Genomic DNA, 17,404 nt, shown 5'->3' with positions numbered 1-17,404 from the left:
TCGAACCAGTGGGGCTTATTGCCATAGTACAACATGTTTGATATAGTTATATTCAATTTAGGGCAACATAAAATAAATCATTAAAAGACAGAAAAATATACCACAAAAGAGGGGAGACAACAGCAGGAGTGAGGAATAGGAGAGGGACAGGAAGAGGAAGAGACAGAGAACAATAGACATCAAGATTCAACAGAGTGAAATATCATACATTCTAGGAAAAATAGCTGTTGTCATAGCAAGCACTTCTTTTCATATTTAAGGTTTGTGACATTATTGTTAGTTTAACATAGGAGCCAATGATATGATTAATAGTGATATATATATACATATATAAAGTAATGATTACATGTGTGCATATAAACATATATGTATATGTATAACTTAATTTATATAATTTAGATTCATATTGATTACTGTGTGGATTGGAGTTTATGGGAGCATAATTATAAAAAGAACCCAAAAGAGTCTGGGTTTAATTTTCTACTCTGAAAATTTCTTTATAGACTCAATATATTTCCTATTTTAATTTGTCTCCTCTAGATTTAATATTTTTATAGATATAACTGAGATGAAATGAACCTTGTCTAAAATGTTTAATATGATACAACATGAAATAATAATCTACCAATGAAATGATCAGTGAGATTAAAATAATGAACATTGTAATTAAGACACTGAAGGTATCTATAAGTTAAATTTTTTTCTAAAGTTGCTGTGTAATCTTTCAGCATTTTCCTCTCTGGACAGTAGACACCCATTCCATCTGTGAACAAGTTATAGTTTTAATGATTTTGTATGACTGAGTGTGGACAGCCTGTATCTCTCTCTGACATCTCAATTTGAGCAATTATTTTGAAACTCATCTACTTTACTGATACTTCACTAATTAATATCTCTTTAGTACTGAATAATATTACATTGTAAGCTATACCATAATTTTCCCATTGACCTGTTTATGGGTGTTTGGCTAATTTATATTGACAATTACAAATAAAGGTGTCTTGTGGACTTGCACACAAAGTAAAATCACCTTTTCATTAAAGCTGAGGAAGTGCCTAGAAATGGGGATGACTCCGTCATAAAGTAGGTACATTCCTATCTCTCTATGAGACTGTTTTTAAAGTGATATGTAATGTTTATTAAAAATATATTAGGATGTTTGAGAATCATTGCTCTATATTCCTGCCATATCATACTTAACATCGACTTTTAGCTATGTTATTAGAAACGCTCGAACCTCATAATAGTTTATTTGAAATTCCCTTATATCTTGTGGATACTTCTTAATCATTCCAAGTTCTTCTGAGATTTTGTTCTCAGAATAGAATTTATTCAAAATCATTGTCTCAAAATTTGGTTGTTTGTTTTCTTAAGTTAGGAGAGTGTCTTATATTTCATGTTCAGGCCCCATGTTGAGTGCTTGGTTTCCTGGTAATTTCCCAGACTGTGCTTTTCTGTCCATTTTGATAATGACATCATTGCAAAGCAAACACTGTAGTGTGGCTGAGTCTGTATTTTGATTTGCCAACATTGTTGAGTTTGTATATTTTAGGCTCTAACTTTTCCAAACCCACAATATTATGATCTTTTTCTCAAATGTTTTTTTCTAATTTCATAGTTTGAAAACTTTTGCATTCGTGTCTATTAGTTTAAAATTTTCATAGTTACAGCACTTTAATGTTTATTTCTGTGTAAAATGTAAAACTGTGGTCAGTAGTCACCTTCTGGAACACTACTCTGCTATCCTAACAATGCAGTCTTAATTTTTTTTATTACGGAAATATTTTCATACTTCTGTAATTATTCAACACATACTTGTGGGTTCTCTTATATGTTCCATCTTTCTTTCTCTAGAATTTGGCATTTCTTTGACTGGTATAGCTCTCCTATAACAGTCAGTGAGAAGATTTTATAATCTTCTGACTTTTTCCTGACTTCAGAAAGAATATTGTATTCACTCTTGATCTTTCATATTTCCATTAAAAATTTAAAGACCAACTTTTCAGTTTCTATAACAACAAAATGTCTCCAAGGAGTTTAGTTTTTGAGACAGTATCACCCTTTATAGCCCAGGATAGCCTCAAAGAAAGTTCATTTCTCAGCCTCAAGAGTGCTGCAAATACAGGTGTGTGCTAATGGGGCAGTTTCTACAGCGTTGTACTATCCCATGCTGGGAACATGCCTGGTTTAAGCCTTTGTGTCTATCCTTTCAGTACTCTCAGTCAGCCTTCAGATTTTCAACAGAACTTGCATAAGCTTTGTCAAATTTATCTGTGTGTACTTTGGGTGTTCTGTGCTGTTATGATGTCTTCCTTTCAAGTTCAGATATTTTGTCCCTACTAAGGACATATAGAAGCAATGTTGTTCTCCCTCCGTCCTTCTGTACTTCAAACATGCTAACTTCACCTACCAGCTCTCTTAGCTCCTTTGCAGTTTCTAATAGCATGTCTACCCGGATGACTACAATGTTCTAATAGACACATTTTTACCCCCTGACCCAACTGAAATGGTTTGCTACTCTATTTCCCTGGACCACAACCAGTAGAAGTGGTGCAAACAGTCATTACTGTCCTTTTAAGATCAAAACATTCAGGTTTTCTTAATTTTTATTTTTCCCTTATATTTGTGTGCATCCATACAGTAAAGCTACTCTTTGTCAGGGTGAGGAAGTACCTTCTACTATTTCTAGGTTTGGTGAGATTTAATTAAAGGTAGTTAGGCTTTACTAAGTGCTCTCTCTCTTTCTCAATAACAATAACAACAACAATAATAGTCTCTGCGATTCACCACTTTAGGAGGTTAAGAAAAAAAATCTGTACTTACTGAAGTGTAGTGATGATTTTAGAATTTTGGCTTCTTTAAAAATACAGATATATAATAAAAATGTGCTTTTGTTTGAACCTCAGTTGTAGGGATATGGGGATGCTTTCGATTGTCCGCAGGAGCTGACTATGATAGGCCTTGTAATCTAGCAGAAGCATGGCTTTGCCCGCTGCATATAGCTTCTATGATTATGTTACGTTTGGAATTCTGGGTACTTTCCAGATGATATGTAAGTGCTAGAGCCCTGATAGGAGGTTTGTGGTTGGTGGTTGTTCAGCGGGGTGAGGGGTGGAGCGGAGGGTGTTGGTTGTGGTTTGTTAGTAGTTGTGCTCAAAGAAGAAATGAAAGGATCCTCTATTATTCTCTCTCTCTCTCTCTCTCTCTCCTTTCTCTCCCTTCTCTTCTATATAGTGATGGGACATGATATCGGGGGATAAAGGATGGGGAAAAAGAACGCACAAATTAACAAATATCCAGGTACACTGAAGTGTGCTTCTCAGTAATTCACCAGGAGCAAGTGAGAATGCCCTCTCCTCTAGTACCTTTCAAGGTTACTGGAAAGCACACTGAAGTTTGAGAAACAGTTATTTAAATTAGAGAGGAGAGAGGGAGGAACAGAGGAGAGAAAGAGATGGAAGGAGGATGAGAATGAATGTGCTCATTTGGGGTATTGCAATAGAATGTTGGAATACCTTCTCTGGAGAGACTTCTTTTTCCTTAGGACTTGTGAAATATCTGAGAGTAAGAGACATGTCAGTGGGTCAGATGTTTGAGTAACTTGAAGATGAATGAACCTGGATATGTGAGCTTGTGAGCTGATGACATCGTCAGGATTTGATGCCCATGTAAGAGACCAGGTTTTCAGACTTCATCTCTTACAAAATATCTGCCCAATAACATAGTCTTCTAGGAAAGCTATGAGGTATTCAGGGAGGTGCTACAAAGGTTGCAGGTTTCTTGAATTTACATGTTAATATGTTGCAAATGATGAATGAAAAATACCTGGAAACAGTTGAAGAGAGTTTTTGAGAGCAGGTCAGTAATTGTAATAATTGCATGGGTCAATAACTGTAATAATTGTCAATAATTCCATGGTGTTTGTGCTGTTCAAAGAGAGAAATGAAAACAAAAAGTGTTAATTTGCAAAGAGAAAGTTCAAGATCTATGGGTTCAATGCTCTTGATAAGATGGAAAAATTGTTTTAGTGAGCACATCTTTAAAAAGGAGTTGAATATAAGTTGTAGTAATTGAAAATGAAATGTTTGGTTTTGAATTGGTATGTTCTGTGATGCCAAGAGACAAGCTACCACATTGGTATAGAGGCTGATGACAGAACATGGGCACCGAGATGTCTACAGACATGGTAAACATGATTTTTACATAAACACTGGACATCTTTTTCATGAGGAATGTCAATATAAGAGCAATAGAAAGACAAATAATGGATAGATCTCCAAAGAACAAACCAGAATCAGACAGCACAGAATTGTGAGCATCACGGAATATAAACTCAAAGTTGTGGCTGGCCCCAGAAAATACAGGGGGACATTCACATTCTATCTTTTTAATTACAGCCCCATCACAGTTTTCAAAACATATGCTCCTACAACGTTCAGAAGTCATAGAATTCATTTATATTTATCAAATTGTTATATGTATGAGAGAATATGTATGTGTTCGTACAGTCATCAAAAGGGAAAAAAATAAAAGTAGCAGCCATTTACTGTATAGCTATCTACAAAGAAACTGAAACATAATATCTTCCTCATGTTTTTCTCCTATTCATAACAGGAACAACAACTACAAATGTTGGCTTTGAAAGACTGCTTCCAGCTCAGAAGTGCGAGATGGAGATTGCATCTTTTGTTCCCCAACAGCATGCATTCTAATTCTGTTTCTCAACTTTACAGAGAGTGAAGACGTTTATCAAAGGCAGGTGCTGTCAATTTCATGCATCATCTTTGGAATTGTCATCGTGGGCATGTTCTGTGCAGCATTCTACTTCAAAAGCAAGTAAGACCATTTCTTTGGTGATTAAAGGGTCCTTCTGAAACAAAGCTTTTTTTTCTTTATATTCTCACTTTAAGCTCCAGGCCGAGGGATCCTTTGCACTTTGGTCCAGCAGTGATCTGCAGAGAATTTGAGCCTTCTGTGAACCAAAATGAATGTAAGCAGGCAGGTGTGGAGGAGGTCCTCATAAACACTTTGTGGGGAAGTCAGATACACAGGGGGATTGTTTGCACAACTTGATCACCTGTCTGCATTAAAGGCTCAGTGGCTGGCACTGAAGGACGAACTCTTCTCAGTGTGAATTGGGGTGGGGGTGGGAGACCCTGTGCTCTGAACCTCAACCTTACCAACTGTTATCAGTAGAAAAGAGTTTCCCAGGAAGAAAAAGAACTACACAAAACTATCAGTTTACTTTCAAGCAGTTTTTGCCTTGTATTCTTAAATTTTCGGCCACATTTAATGAAAGAACACCAAAAGTAAGGGGGGTAGGGTGGATTGTTTCACAGTTTGGGATATTGCACTTGAACATTTTGTGAATTTCACTTGCCAAGAAACTATCTGCAAATGAAGGGACTTATGGTAATTCATAAAGTAGAATTTAAAGCACATTAGAGACGTGTAAATGTGTTCATAACTCTGTTTTTTTTTTATAAACGAGCATGTATGGAATTATTTATGGAAATGATGTCATCTGCACTTAAAATAGCAATTGCCGATCAAAGTGTTAGTCGATTGGATTCTTGAAACTTAAGCCATTAGCTCCAGTTTCATGCCTGTGGCCTATCTAAAATCACGGCCTACGTATAATTGTAATTGTTTTTCTCTGAACCCTGTTTCGCTGTTCATTTTCTCTTTCAAAAATGAATCACTTCACAAATAAATTTCATAATACCTGTCTGAGGATCACACATATCAATTTTTTAAAAGGAGCTACATTTAGGACTTTAAATAAAAAAAATATTGGGAAATGAATACAGGATTAGTATTTCTGCAAAGTTTTAAAAATGCTTTTACAGTTTCAGAATGAATATAAGAGTACAGAAAATTCTCATGTACTCCAGGCCAAGTGCCCTGTTATTAGAGTCTTGTGTTGGCATGGTATTCTTGTCACAACAATGTTTCATAATTTTACTGTGTAACTTAAGTCCATACTTTCAGCCCTCCTTAGTTTTTGACATAACTTCTTACTTGGGCCCTTATCCAGATGCCACATGACATTTCCTACCACATCTCTGAAACTATTGTCTGTGACAATGGTGATTTCCAAAGATGTGCCCAGCACATTGGGCTCTGTAGTGACTACCCTCTGCCCCTGCAGCATCCCAAGTTGTGTTTTTATTGCATTTTTCATGTATTAATCTACTATATTATATATATTTTCAGCTTTGGAAACAGCAGTTCTAACAGGATTCTAAGGCTCTTTTTATTGCTCTCCAAATGAGTTCACTGGAGCATCCATTTCATGTACTGAGTTATAACCCCTAGCCAGAAAGAGCTGGGACTTAGCCCAAAGCTCCATGCCTACAGTCATTTATATTGTGTTTCCCATAACCACTCATATATTGCTGCTCCAATCTTGTCTCCCTGCTCTTGCTACACTTGGCAGTGCTTGCCCTTATCACATAGTATCTCACCAACTGTTGCCAGGACACAATATTGAAAAATGCTCTCAATCAACCTGCTTTGAGATAACCCACCTTTGATAGGATATTAAAGTGATGCTCTAAAGATGGGACCAAAGGTCTTAATTGGTTTCAGAACCAAGCCAGCTTCAGAGCTCCTCATGGGGCTTGTTGACATATTTACTGAACCACACCACAATCCCCATTTCTTCACTTACAAAGGTGGTGATACCACACACACCCAATAAAATTCCTGAATACTATCCCTAAGCCAAGGTCTGCTTCCTCAGAAACTCAGCCTGTGACACTGGAAATGATAAGTGACAACTGGATTGTAGCATCTACAGTTCCAACACACACACATCCCTTTCTAAGGCATTGGGCCAGAGATATCTGTAATTCTGTAATTCAGTAGTCTGCTTAATCTGGGTCCTAATCTTATTGAGCTGGTGGCATTCCAGCGTGCAGAGTACAGACCTTGTTCTCACGGTTGTTCTCAAGGACAGAAAGTAAAACATTCAGCTGTCGATCATTTCCTCTGTTCCCATTTGCTAATGGGAGAAGGGAAAGAAAGAAAGAAAGAAAGAAAGAAAGAAAGAAAGAAAGAAAGAAAGAAAGAAAGAAAGAAAGAAAGAAAGAAAGAGAAAAACATAACAAAGACATCAAAATAATCCTTGTAGTTGTGAAAGATAAGGACCAGGAAAGAATGGGATGATCCTAAAATACATTCCAAATGAAGGCCATTTTTTCTGAAATATTACTAAGTCAGGATTTGAATGAAAAGGGTGTAAAAGAGGAACTATAAAAGGATTAAAAAAAATACATTCAGCTATTTTTATGACTATCTCTTTAAATGCTTATTTTTCCAGTCTCTGAATTTTGAGATTACAGAAAAGACAGTGTTTCTACTATTTTTATTCCAGAGACGTAGGGGAGTGTTTACTTCATGCTAAACCACTTTTTACTGCTTTGTGGTAGTTTACTGGGCTACTCAAACCCTGTTTTCCTGTTTGCTTCTCAAATGAATCCCCCTCTTTTTTGTAGCTGTTGTGTGTTCCTTAAATGATTATGAGATAAATTCATTTTATCAACAGGCTATAAATTTGTTGTTAAGTAGTAGGTAGAATATTTTAACTAGATTAAAGGAATTGAGAGGGTTAGACATAAAAATCTACCTAAACAATTGAAAAGATAAAAGAAATGTTTAAACAGACAGCCACTACACACTGGGATTTAAGTTCAAAGATGCTTGTTACCTCCAAATTCTTTAGACAGTACTGGTATTGTGTGAGAGAGGCAATTAGTACAATATTTTTATCTTTGGAGCAATGTCCTCATTCTGTAGCATCTTTCCACAGCACTTAGCACGCTGGGTAACCAAAAGGAAAAGAGAGGACTACTTTGTCTGTAGTTGCCACGGTATCTTTGGGAGATATCTCCTAAGAATGTAACTTGCAGAAAAGGAAACAAGGTCAGGGAAGTTTAGGTAGTAAAACTGGTGGATGGCAGATTCAGGGCTCAGGTGTTTGGATAGCTGAGAAACTTAACCTATGACAGGTACTTGGCCAGTGAATCTTTCCTTGGCTGAGAACTGGAAAAGCAAACTTTAGAGAATGATCCTGAAGCTATGTTCATGACTCTAGGGATGACAGATAAGTGTTTTGAAACCCTTGAAAAGGGAAGCTAAACAGAGTAGTCTAGTCTACCTGTCTAGTGTAGATATTGAATGGTATAAACAATAATCAACATATGCACGCAAGGACACTTTTCTTGGGAGTTCAAAATCCCAGAGCAGTCTCAACTTTCCCATCCAGAAGCTGAAGGACCTTATACAAGTGGCTTGACAGTTCTGAAGGGTGACTTTGAACAGAGTATGTAACAAGAGTGATGGACTGAAACCTTTCCAAATCTAAATATCCTTTAGGAAATGAATTCATTTCTCTCTGCCTTGGCGTTCTAATCTATTAAATGGGAACGGTATATTACTTCATTACAAAGGATTATTGTGGAGATAAATAAAACAATGAGTGTAATGGACTTTAAAAACAATGTGTTGCAAATTACTGTGTAAACATTAGCACATTAAAGATACAGTTTGCCTAGCACGAATGAGATTCTAGACTTGACCTTCACCACCATACCAAAAAAAAAAAAAGTTAATTATTTTATAATTTGAGTTCTTGGTATGAACTCAATGAAGCTCTCTAAACAGATTAGAAATAAAATATACACATGAATATATGTATAAGCTACACATATTGGAACTGTACAAATAATAACACATCTTTGACAATAAGATAGCCAAGTCCTAGTTTCACATTTTAACTTTGGGTACTTCTCTGTGAATTTTCTAACTTTTCATACATGAGCCCTTCATGTGAGATTGCTCGTACCCATGGGACATAGGGCTACAACAACACACTCTATTCATGTCTCTCATTTTAGAGTGCCATTGATTCTTAACCCATCTATGAAAATGAACAGTGCCAAACTGTCTCTAGTCAGAAGTATTGCTTGGCATGGTTGAAAGTGGATTAAGAGCTGCCTCAGCTTATCTAGGTAGCATTAACAAATATCGATACTGTAACAAATATGGATACTGTAAAAGTAACTTCAAATATTTACATATCTATGCAAATATTTATCCACATATTTGTTTCTGCAGGAAACAAGCTAAACAAATCCAAGAGCAGCTGAAAGAGTCACAGAATGGGAAAAACTACATCCTCAAGGCATCCAGCACAATGACAAAGTCTGAGAGCTTGATGAAGAGCCATGTTCAACTTCAAAATGTAAGCTGAATGTCTATGCATTACTTTCGTTGCCCACCTCAGAATTTTTAGGTACAGTTCCTGCTGAGTTAAGAAACACCATGACCGAGGCAACTTCATAAAGGAAAACGTTTAATTGGGGCTGGCTTACAATTTCAGAGGTTTAGTCCTTCATCGTCATGGCAGGAGCAGACATGGTGCTGGGAGTTCCACATCCAGATCGCAGACAGAAGAAAGTGGCCAAGCGGGGTGCACCTGAGACCTCAAAGCCACACAGTGGCACACTTCTCCCAACAACAGCACAACTACTCCAACACAGCCACACCTCCTGATACTGCCACTCCCTATGGGCCTATTGGGGCCATTTTTTATTCAAATCACCACAGAGGGGATAAGAAACCTATCAGCAAAGTTGTATAATTGTTCAGCACTGTGACAATTTTTGCTTAAATCATCTTACAATTCTCTCTGTCTCTCTCTTTCTGTCTCTCTGTGTGTATGTGTTAGTACTGACCCTTGACAGTGATAAGAGTTTTAGTTGTTGCTTCCATAAGCCATTTTGGGCCTTTACTTTGTGTCAAATATATGGCAAGGACACAATGTCATAATTCTGGAAGCTGATTCACATCCCACTCAGATTGTACAAAGCAAGAAAAGTTCATGGTTACAGTTAAAGGAGAATTGAGAAATGTGATCTCAGAGTCATTTTTTTTTCTAGTAGTAGGACTGATGCTGTATGTGGATTATAAATCTTGAAGCCAAATACAAACCCTGCTTGCTTCATTCTTTGGAAAGTACTTTTAGTTGTTTCTGAGTTACATTGCAAAATAGTGAATTAGAGAAAATGGGACACTATCTAACACATGCTGAGATATGCCTTGTTGGGTTAATTCTTTGCCCCCACATGAGATTACGCTTGCAGATTCCGAGGCATGAAATGAAGGAACAAAGGCCGTGGTACAACCAGGGTGTTTGAGGATAATAGGCAATCACCCAGGACGCATGCATGCCCTTCCAAATGCTTAAATTGCTAAGAATTTGCACATCATTTGTGATTCTAAGAAATCATTACCCAAAAGTTGCTATTATGATGAGCATAACAGATGTACTTAGCTGATTTAATGTGAAATTCATAAATCTGAATTGCTTCCCAGCAAAGTTTTCTTAAACTTTTATTCATGGCAATGTGCAGGATTGTTCTTTTCAGAAACAGAGAGAATGCCTTTGCTAATGATTCCTAATGAGTATAATCTCAGCACCTTCAACAACCACCATGATGAGAGTTTCAGTTCCTTAGCAACTGGCCCTGTGAAAGATAAACAAAGCCAGACACCTGTGGAAGTAGCAGGGATAGATTGCTGTCAGCAATATAATATAGAATAGGAAAAAGGATCCAGCATGCACGGTACTTAACTTCAGTAGGTTCAGCAAGAACCAGACCATGTAAAAGGAGGATAAGGATAGTGAAACAGGGCTGAGCCAGATCTTAATCAGAGTCAGGAAAGAAAGTGCAAAGAGTTGGACAGTGTAAATGCCATCAGGCAGCTTTGTCTGCTGGCTGGCCAAGATTGGGGTCAGAAATTTATCTTCCCACGGGACTAAAAGACTAAAGACTAAAGACTAAAATCTACCCTTCCTAATGATTGCATTTCAAAAAATGGCCTCTAGGTCCTCATGAAAAACTCTCTTTAGCTTATAATCATAAGCCCTTTTCAGAAAAAAACCTTGGGAAAGGAAACCAAGGACCTGTCATCAGGTATAGTGAGAACAAATCTGAAAGGCCTTTCAAGTTTCATCAGTTCATTTTTGATCCCAGGCAGATACTTTAAGGGGGAAGAGTCATTGGAGGAAAGTAGAACTTGTGAACATTAAGTTATTATTTGTTCAACTCTTCTAGGGTAGGTCAACAGATAGATAAAAAGCACCCATGGTGAGAGGTTATAGTTTCTACATACTATAAACTAGAGTTAATGAAAAGAAGTCAGGTCTTGACGAATGACCATTTTCATTTGATTGCCACATATTCATTTGGGGTAACTGAATAATTGTCCACAAGGTGACCTCATTACAGTGTCTTCAGCCATTCTTTGTAGAAAGCATTCCATTTCTTCTCTATTATTATTATCAGTGATAGTAAAAGGAAAATTTTACTCATGTTGTCACCCTTCTCTTTCCCTGACTAGAATATTATAATTCAAATTACAGTGAAGAAATGAGTTGTCTATAGACTTCAAAACATTTGAAAGACCTTTGGCACATATGATTTTAAGGCCTCTGCTCCTCCCCTGCCTCTGGTTCTTTCTTCTGTAGCCTACTCGACTTAATAACTCTCTGTGTTGGTGCAGAGCAACAAGAATCTACTACTATATCATTTTCTCTTGATTTGAGGGGGTGTGCGGATTCCACATTCTTGCACTAATATCATTGTTGCACAGGAAAAGGACATGAGTTGAAAAATGTTTGTTTCATTACTAGGTTCTCTTTCATAGGCTCTAAAACAGAGACAGATGAACAAAAGAAAAGAGTTTGGTTTCAAAATATATTATAAACTCAATACATGAAGGACTCTGAAGTAAATGAGAAAAAGGGATGTTTTAAATGATACAAAATGCCATTTAAATATGTATATATAATATTTTGCCATTTTATGCCATATGTATGCATGCATATACATACAAACATATTTATCTATATATTCACATACATACACACACACACATATTTCCTTCTAGCAAGAATTATGAGAAAATACCAAAGCCAATGATACATTGTTAAATGTAAGAGTGTAGAACTAACAGTGTGCTCAGGAAAGAGCCTGACTTGTAATTGCTCTGAAGGAGAAGTGTGTATTAAGAGACAGGGTCTACAGACTATGACTATGATGGAGCCTTGAGGTAGGAGAGGAGTCAGAAGAAACAATATTTTTAATACACATTAAACAAGGCCATATATGCAAAGAGAAGTTCCCTTTTACAACCCAGAGAGGAGTATAATTAAGATGGGTGGGTTACAGAAATTGTGGTGCATCTACACAATGGAAGACTACTTAGCTATTAAAAACAAGGAAATCGTGATTTTGCAGGCAAATGGATGGATCCATCCTGATCCATCCTGAAGTGAGATTAAGAGAAATGAAGTGAGAAGAGATCATCCTGAGTAAGGTAACCCAGAAACAGAAAGACAGCCATGGTATACACTCACTTATAAGCAGATATTAACTGTACAATACAGGGTAGCCATCTATAGACCCAAAGAAACTAAATACTAAGGAGCACTCTAGGGAGGGTATTAAATCTCCTTCAGAAGGGTAAACAGGATAGACACCGGAAGCAGTGGAAGAGAGGAAATAGGATGGGAGCCTACTATAGAGGGTCCTCTGAAAGGATCCACTCAACAGGGGATTGAAGCAGATGCTGAGACTCACAACTCACATCAAACTTTGGGCAGAATGCAGGGAGTCTTATGGAAGAAGAGAGGGGTGGGACTAGAGGGACATGGAGGGAATAGGAGCACCACAAGGAGACCAACAAAGCTAAAAGATCTGAGCCCAGGAGGACCTACAGAGACTAAGGCACCAATGGAGGACCATGACTGGAAAAGACCTAGTACCCCTGATCAGATATTTGACACTTCAATCTCCATGTAGATCTCTGAATGAGAGGAACAGGGGCTGCACCTATCATGAACTAGGTTGACTGCTCTCTGACCACTCACCCCTGATAATGTAGCCTTACCAGGCCACCGAGGAAGAGAATCCAGGCAGTCCTGATGAGTCTTAACAAGCTAAGAGCAGATGGCAATAGTGGAGAACTCCCCCTTTCAGTACACCAGGGGAAGGGTATGGGGGGACAGAAGGAAGGAGAGTGAGGCTGGGGATAGTTGAGGGAGGGGGTTTCAATCAGGATATATAATGAATAAATTGTGAAGAAAAACCATTAAAGTCAAAGACAGAAAAAATGGGTAGGTTAGACAGAGAAATAAACAGAAGAGTTATTCTTCAGGGTAAGAAATATATTAGTTTCTTTAGAAGTACAGATTTTAGTAGGTTTATCCTATATTATATGTCTATATGAGTGAGTATATACCATGTGTGTCTTTCTGCCTCTGGGACAGCTTACTCAGGATGATCCTTTCCAGATCCCACCATTTACCGGCAAATTTCATGATTTCCTTATTTTTCATTGCTGAGTAATATTTCATTGTGTAGATATACCACAATTTCTGCATCCATTCTTCAGTTGAGGGGCATCTGGGTTGTTTCCAGCTTCTGGCTATTACAAATAAGGCTGCTACAAACATGGTTGAGCAAATGTCCTTATTGTGTACTTGAGCCTCTTTTGGATATATGCCTAGGAGTGATATATACCTAGCTGGGTCTTGAGGGAGCACTATTCCTAGTTGTCTGAGTAAGCACCAGATTGCTTTCCAGAGTGGTTGTACAGGTTTACATTCCCACCAGCAGTGGAGGAGGGTTCCCCTTTCTCCACAACTTCTCCAGCATATGTTGTCACTTGAGTTTTTGATCTTGGCCATTCTGATGGGTGTAAGGTGAAATCTCAGGGTCGTTTTGATTTGCATTTCTCTAATGGCTGATAATGTTGAGCATTTCTTTAAGTGTTTCTAATCTGTACATCTAAAGAAACTAATCAAGAGAGAGGACTCTGGCTAAAATGCTCAATCCCCATCCTGAAAGGCAAAGAGGATGGACATCAGAAAAAGAAGAAAACAGGAAACAACCTAGGAACCTGCCACAGAGGGTCTCTGAAAGCCTCTGCCCTGCAGACTATCAAAGCAGATGCTGAGAGTTATGGCCAACTGTTGAACGGAGTGCATGGAATCTTATGAAAGAAGTAGGAAATAGTAAGATCAGGAGAGGATGGGAACTCCACAAGAGAGCAACAGAACCAGAAAATTTGAACACAGGGGTCTTCCCAGAGACTCATACTCCAGACACATACCATGCATGGAGATAACCTAGAACCCCTGCACAGATGTAGCCCATGGCAGTTCAGTGTCCAAGTGCGTTCCAGAGTAATGGGAAGAGGGACTCTCTCTGACATAATATGATTGGCCTGCTCTTTGATCACCTCCCCCTGAGGGGGAAGCAGCCCTACCAGGCCACAGAAGATGACAATGCAGATACTCCTGATGAGATCTGATAGACTAAGATCAGAAGGAAGGAGAGGGGGACCTCCCCCATCAGTGGACTTGGGGAGGGGCATGCTTAAAGAAGGGGGAGGGTGAGTGGGATTAGGAGGGGAGGAGAGAGGGATTTTTGTGGGGATACAAAGTGAATGAAGTGTAATTAATAAAAGTTAAAAAAATTTAAAAAGTGGAAAAAAATAAAATGTAATTAAGTACAGAAAATAAAAACTTTTAATACTTAAAAAAAAGAAATATATTAAGAGAAACTGTGTACAGTATGGTAACATTCTGAAGAGAGACTATTTAGTTCTTCCAGACTTGTGCTCATATTTAAAGATTTCTAGGAGAGGAGGGAGATCTTATAGCTGAAACTTCAGGCTCCTTTAATAAGCCATAAGGTATGCCTGCAGTCAGGTAGCCTCTGATTCCTAGGGAAGTGGACTTTGAATCATTTAAGAACCCTAAAACCTGTAAGACTGCCCATCCACAGCAGGTGGCCTCCCAGCTCCTATAGCAACAACTTCACATGAGGAGAGATTGTGAGGAGGGTGGGATTGCACTGATTTGTAAGGGTGTGTGACACTTGTGATGTCAACCATAGAATAGATCATAGGTTGGGAGCTTTGGAAAGTCACTTCCATCAGCAAGCTAGTAATGCTTCGCAAAGACAAGCATGTGTCTTTATAAGACAATGGACTCTCATCAGAGGATGGTTTGTCTTTCTTCCTTATTAAGCAAAGTTTAGAAACACTTTGACTATTAAGACTTGGAATACGAGTGGTACTGGCATACAATAGGAACAGACCAGGGCCTCAGAAAACATCCTATGTAATGCATGAGCACCTCCCATAACCAGAAATTCTTCTTCCATCATTTCAGGGGTGCTGTAGATTGCTAGAGTCTATGCTCTGGTTGCAAGTGTAACCAAGGGAGGCCTGTGAACATCCATCCAGTGCCAGTATCAGTTTTCTCCTGTGAACATTTGGATGTTTATCTTCATCCCCAAAATGGTACCAGGGTACCTGGGTCCACCATATCCTACTTGGTTGATATTGGGCACATCTTTGCTTTTTCTGAAAGCCCATGTTTAACTACTCTAAAATTTGTTGCAGTACTTAAAAAAAATGTGTGATGGGCTATATAACGTTCATTATTAGCCTTAAGATTATTACAACCTGCTATCACAAATAATAAGACAGATAACGTGTTAGATTTTATAGTTGCCTTATTTACCTTGGGCCAGGCAGATATTTGACCTATGGCTCACCCTCACCATCCATCTCTCAGCCCCTATCCAATCCTCCTCATCTGGTCTACCTTCCATCCATAATTCCATAATACTTGCTTATATCCATCATCTGGGCCTCTTTATGCCATTATTGGAGTCCTTCTTCTCAGTCCATGTGGATTTTTCTCCACACTAACCAGGCCACAGAAGATGTGGCATCCTCCTCCCTCCTCTTACCATCAGATGTCTGTCTCCTGTGATTCTCTTGTCTAAAGCTCTGGAACCTTAGCCATGCCTACTCCACTCTGCCCTTCCCAGGTATAAGCTGTTTAAACAACCAATCAGATATAATGACTTAGGCAGGTTTACACAACGAGGATGGATTTACATGAGAATGTGCTCTTCTGAGCAGGGACAAGATCTTGGGGATCAGTAATTAACATTCAAATACATAGCGCCAGGCCAACCTCCAACAAAAATTCATTGGAAATTGCAACGTTTAACAAATGAATCATCCATGTCTGGTGTTCCTGAGGTTCATTAAATATTCATAGGAAGATTTCACTCTGCAGTCTTTTAACAGTAGATGAAGCAGTCACATGAAGTCTAGCTACAGATGAAAGTAGATTATACCTACAATGCCTTAGAAACAGCCATCCTTTACCTCCATTTATAATTACACTATTTGTGACTTGAAATTGAACTGTTCACTTTAATTATGTGTCCTGGATGAGAAGAAGCTGAGGATGGAGTTCTGACCTCCAGAGTCATCACGACAACAGTGTGAAGCTTCTGAGTGGAGTTTGGGGATCAGATAGAAAGATAATTAAAAGGAAGGAGATCTGTTCTCACATGACACCAAGAGAGCATACTCATAACCAAAAAGAAAGGTAAGAAAATTATATGGCCACCTTAAAGACAGGTTTATGGGTTAGAGTTTCATTTGATGAGAATTATGGGAAAATTAGGGTCCTCTCTAGAGGGCCCTTGTCTCATTAATAAGATAATTTAAGTACAGACCCAAAAGGTAACTTGAGTATAATTTTATTAGAGTTTGAAAGAAAAACTATGTAGCAGGCAAGCTGTAAATTTCAGGAGCTGCTTTTGAGGACTGAGAGACACAGAGAAAGAAGAAGAGAGAAAACCGTCCTGTTTGAATTAGGCCCGAGTGGGGCTCAGCCACATGATAGAACGGGCAGTTTATGGCAGAAGAGGAACTTTGTAGAAAGAATGAACACTGCAATATTAGGAAAAGCTTGCTTGGAATAGATATGGGAACAAAACAGGAAAAAAAAAAAGTGTCCTGAGGAATTCTGGCTTACAAAAAGGCATGACTCTATTAAGTGACTGAGCTAGGGAATGGGAATATGGAAGGAAAAGTACATTATTGTGTTAAAGGGATAATTTTTCCTTTATTTCTTCATTGGGGGGTGGTTTCTCAGCAAGATGAATGTCCTACCCAACTGGAGTGTTAGGTCTCTACAAAGCCAGAGATTCCATTCTTTTGATCAGAAGGATATGTTTCTTTTAGTGGACCTCTAATGTTTCCATGACAATTAAAAGATAATAAAGAGTGCTATAAAGTAAGAATAAAGAATTTAATACCTACCCCATCCTTCATAATTGGTAAGAGTGTATTTATTTTGGTGAGTGTGGCATCACCAGGTTGGTGACCTCATATTCTTCACCAATCAATAGTAGAAACAGATATATATAGGTCAATAAAGGTATATATTAGGTTTGTACAGGGAGAGAAAAGGGGATAAGAGAAAAACAGACTTAAGTAGAATCATCCTTCAGTCAAG

The 17,404-nt window shown here is 38.1% G+C and overlaps 1 protein-coding gene across 7 annotated transcripts in view; it reads left to right on the top strand.

The window, feature by feature from the left end:
- Positions 1 to 17,404, top strand: part of Nrg3 (neuregulin 3) — a 1,164,783-nt gene that overhangs the window by 1,126,922 nt on the left and 20,457 nt on the right. For all 7 annotated transcript variants that reach the window (XM_060390919.1, XM_060390917.1, XM_060390915.1 and 4 more), the window contains exons 5-6: positions 4,734 to 4,836; positions 9,121 to 9,247. In XM_060390919.1, the coding sequence (XP_060246902.1) occupies positions 4,734 to 4,836; positions 9,121 to 9,247 (230 nt within the window). The remainder of the gene's footprint in view (positions 1 to 4,733; positions 4,837 to 9,120; positions 9,248 to 17,404) is intronic.

Source organism: Meriones unguiculatus, chromosome 9, assembly GCF_030254825.1.
Source record: "Meriones unguiculatus strain TT.TT164.6M chromosome 9, Bangor_MerUng_6.1, whole genome shotgun sequence".
In the NCBI taxonomy this organism is placed as follows: domain Eukaryota; kingdom Metazoa; phylum Chordata; class Mammalia; order Rodentia; family Muridae; genus Meriones; species Meriones unguiculatus.
This window is presented reverse-complemented; position numbering and strand designations above follow the sequence as displayed.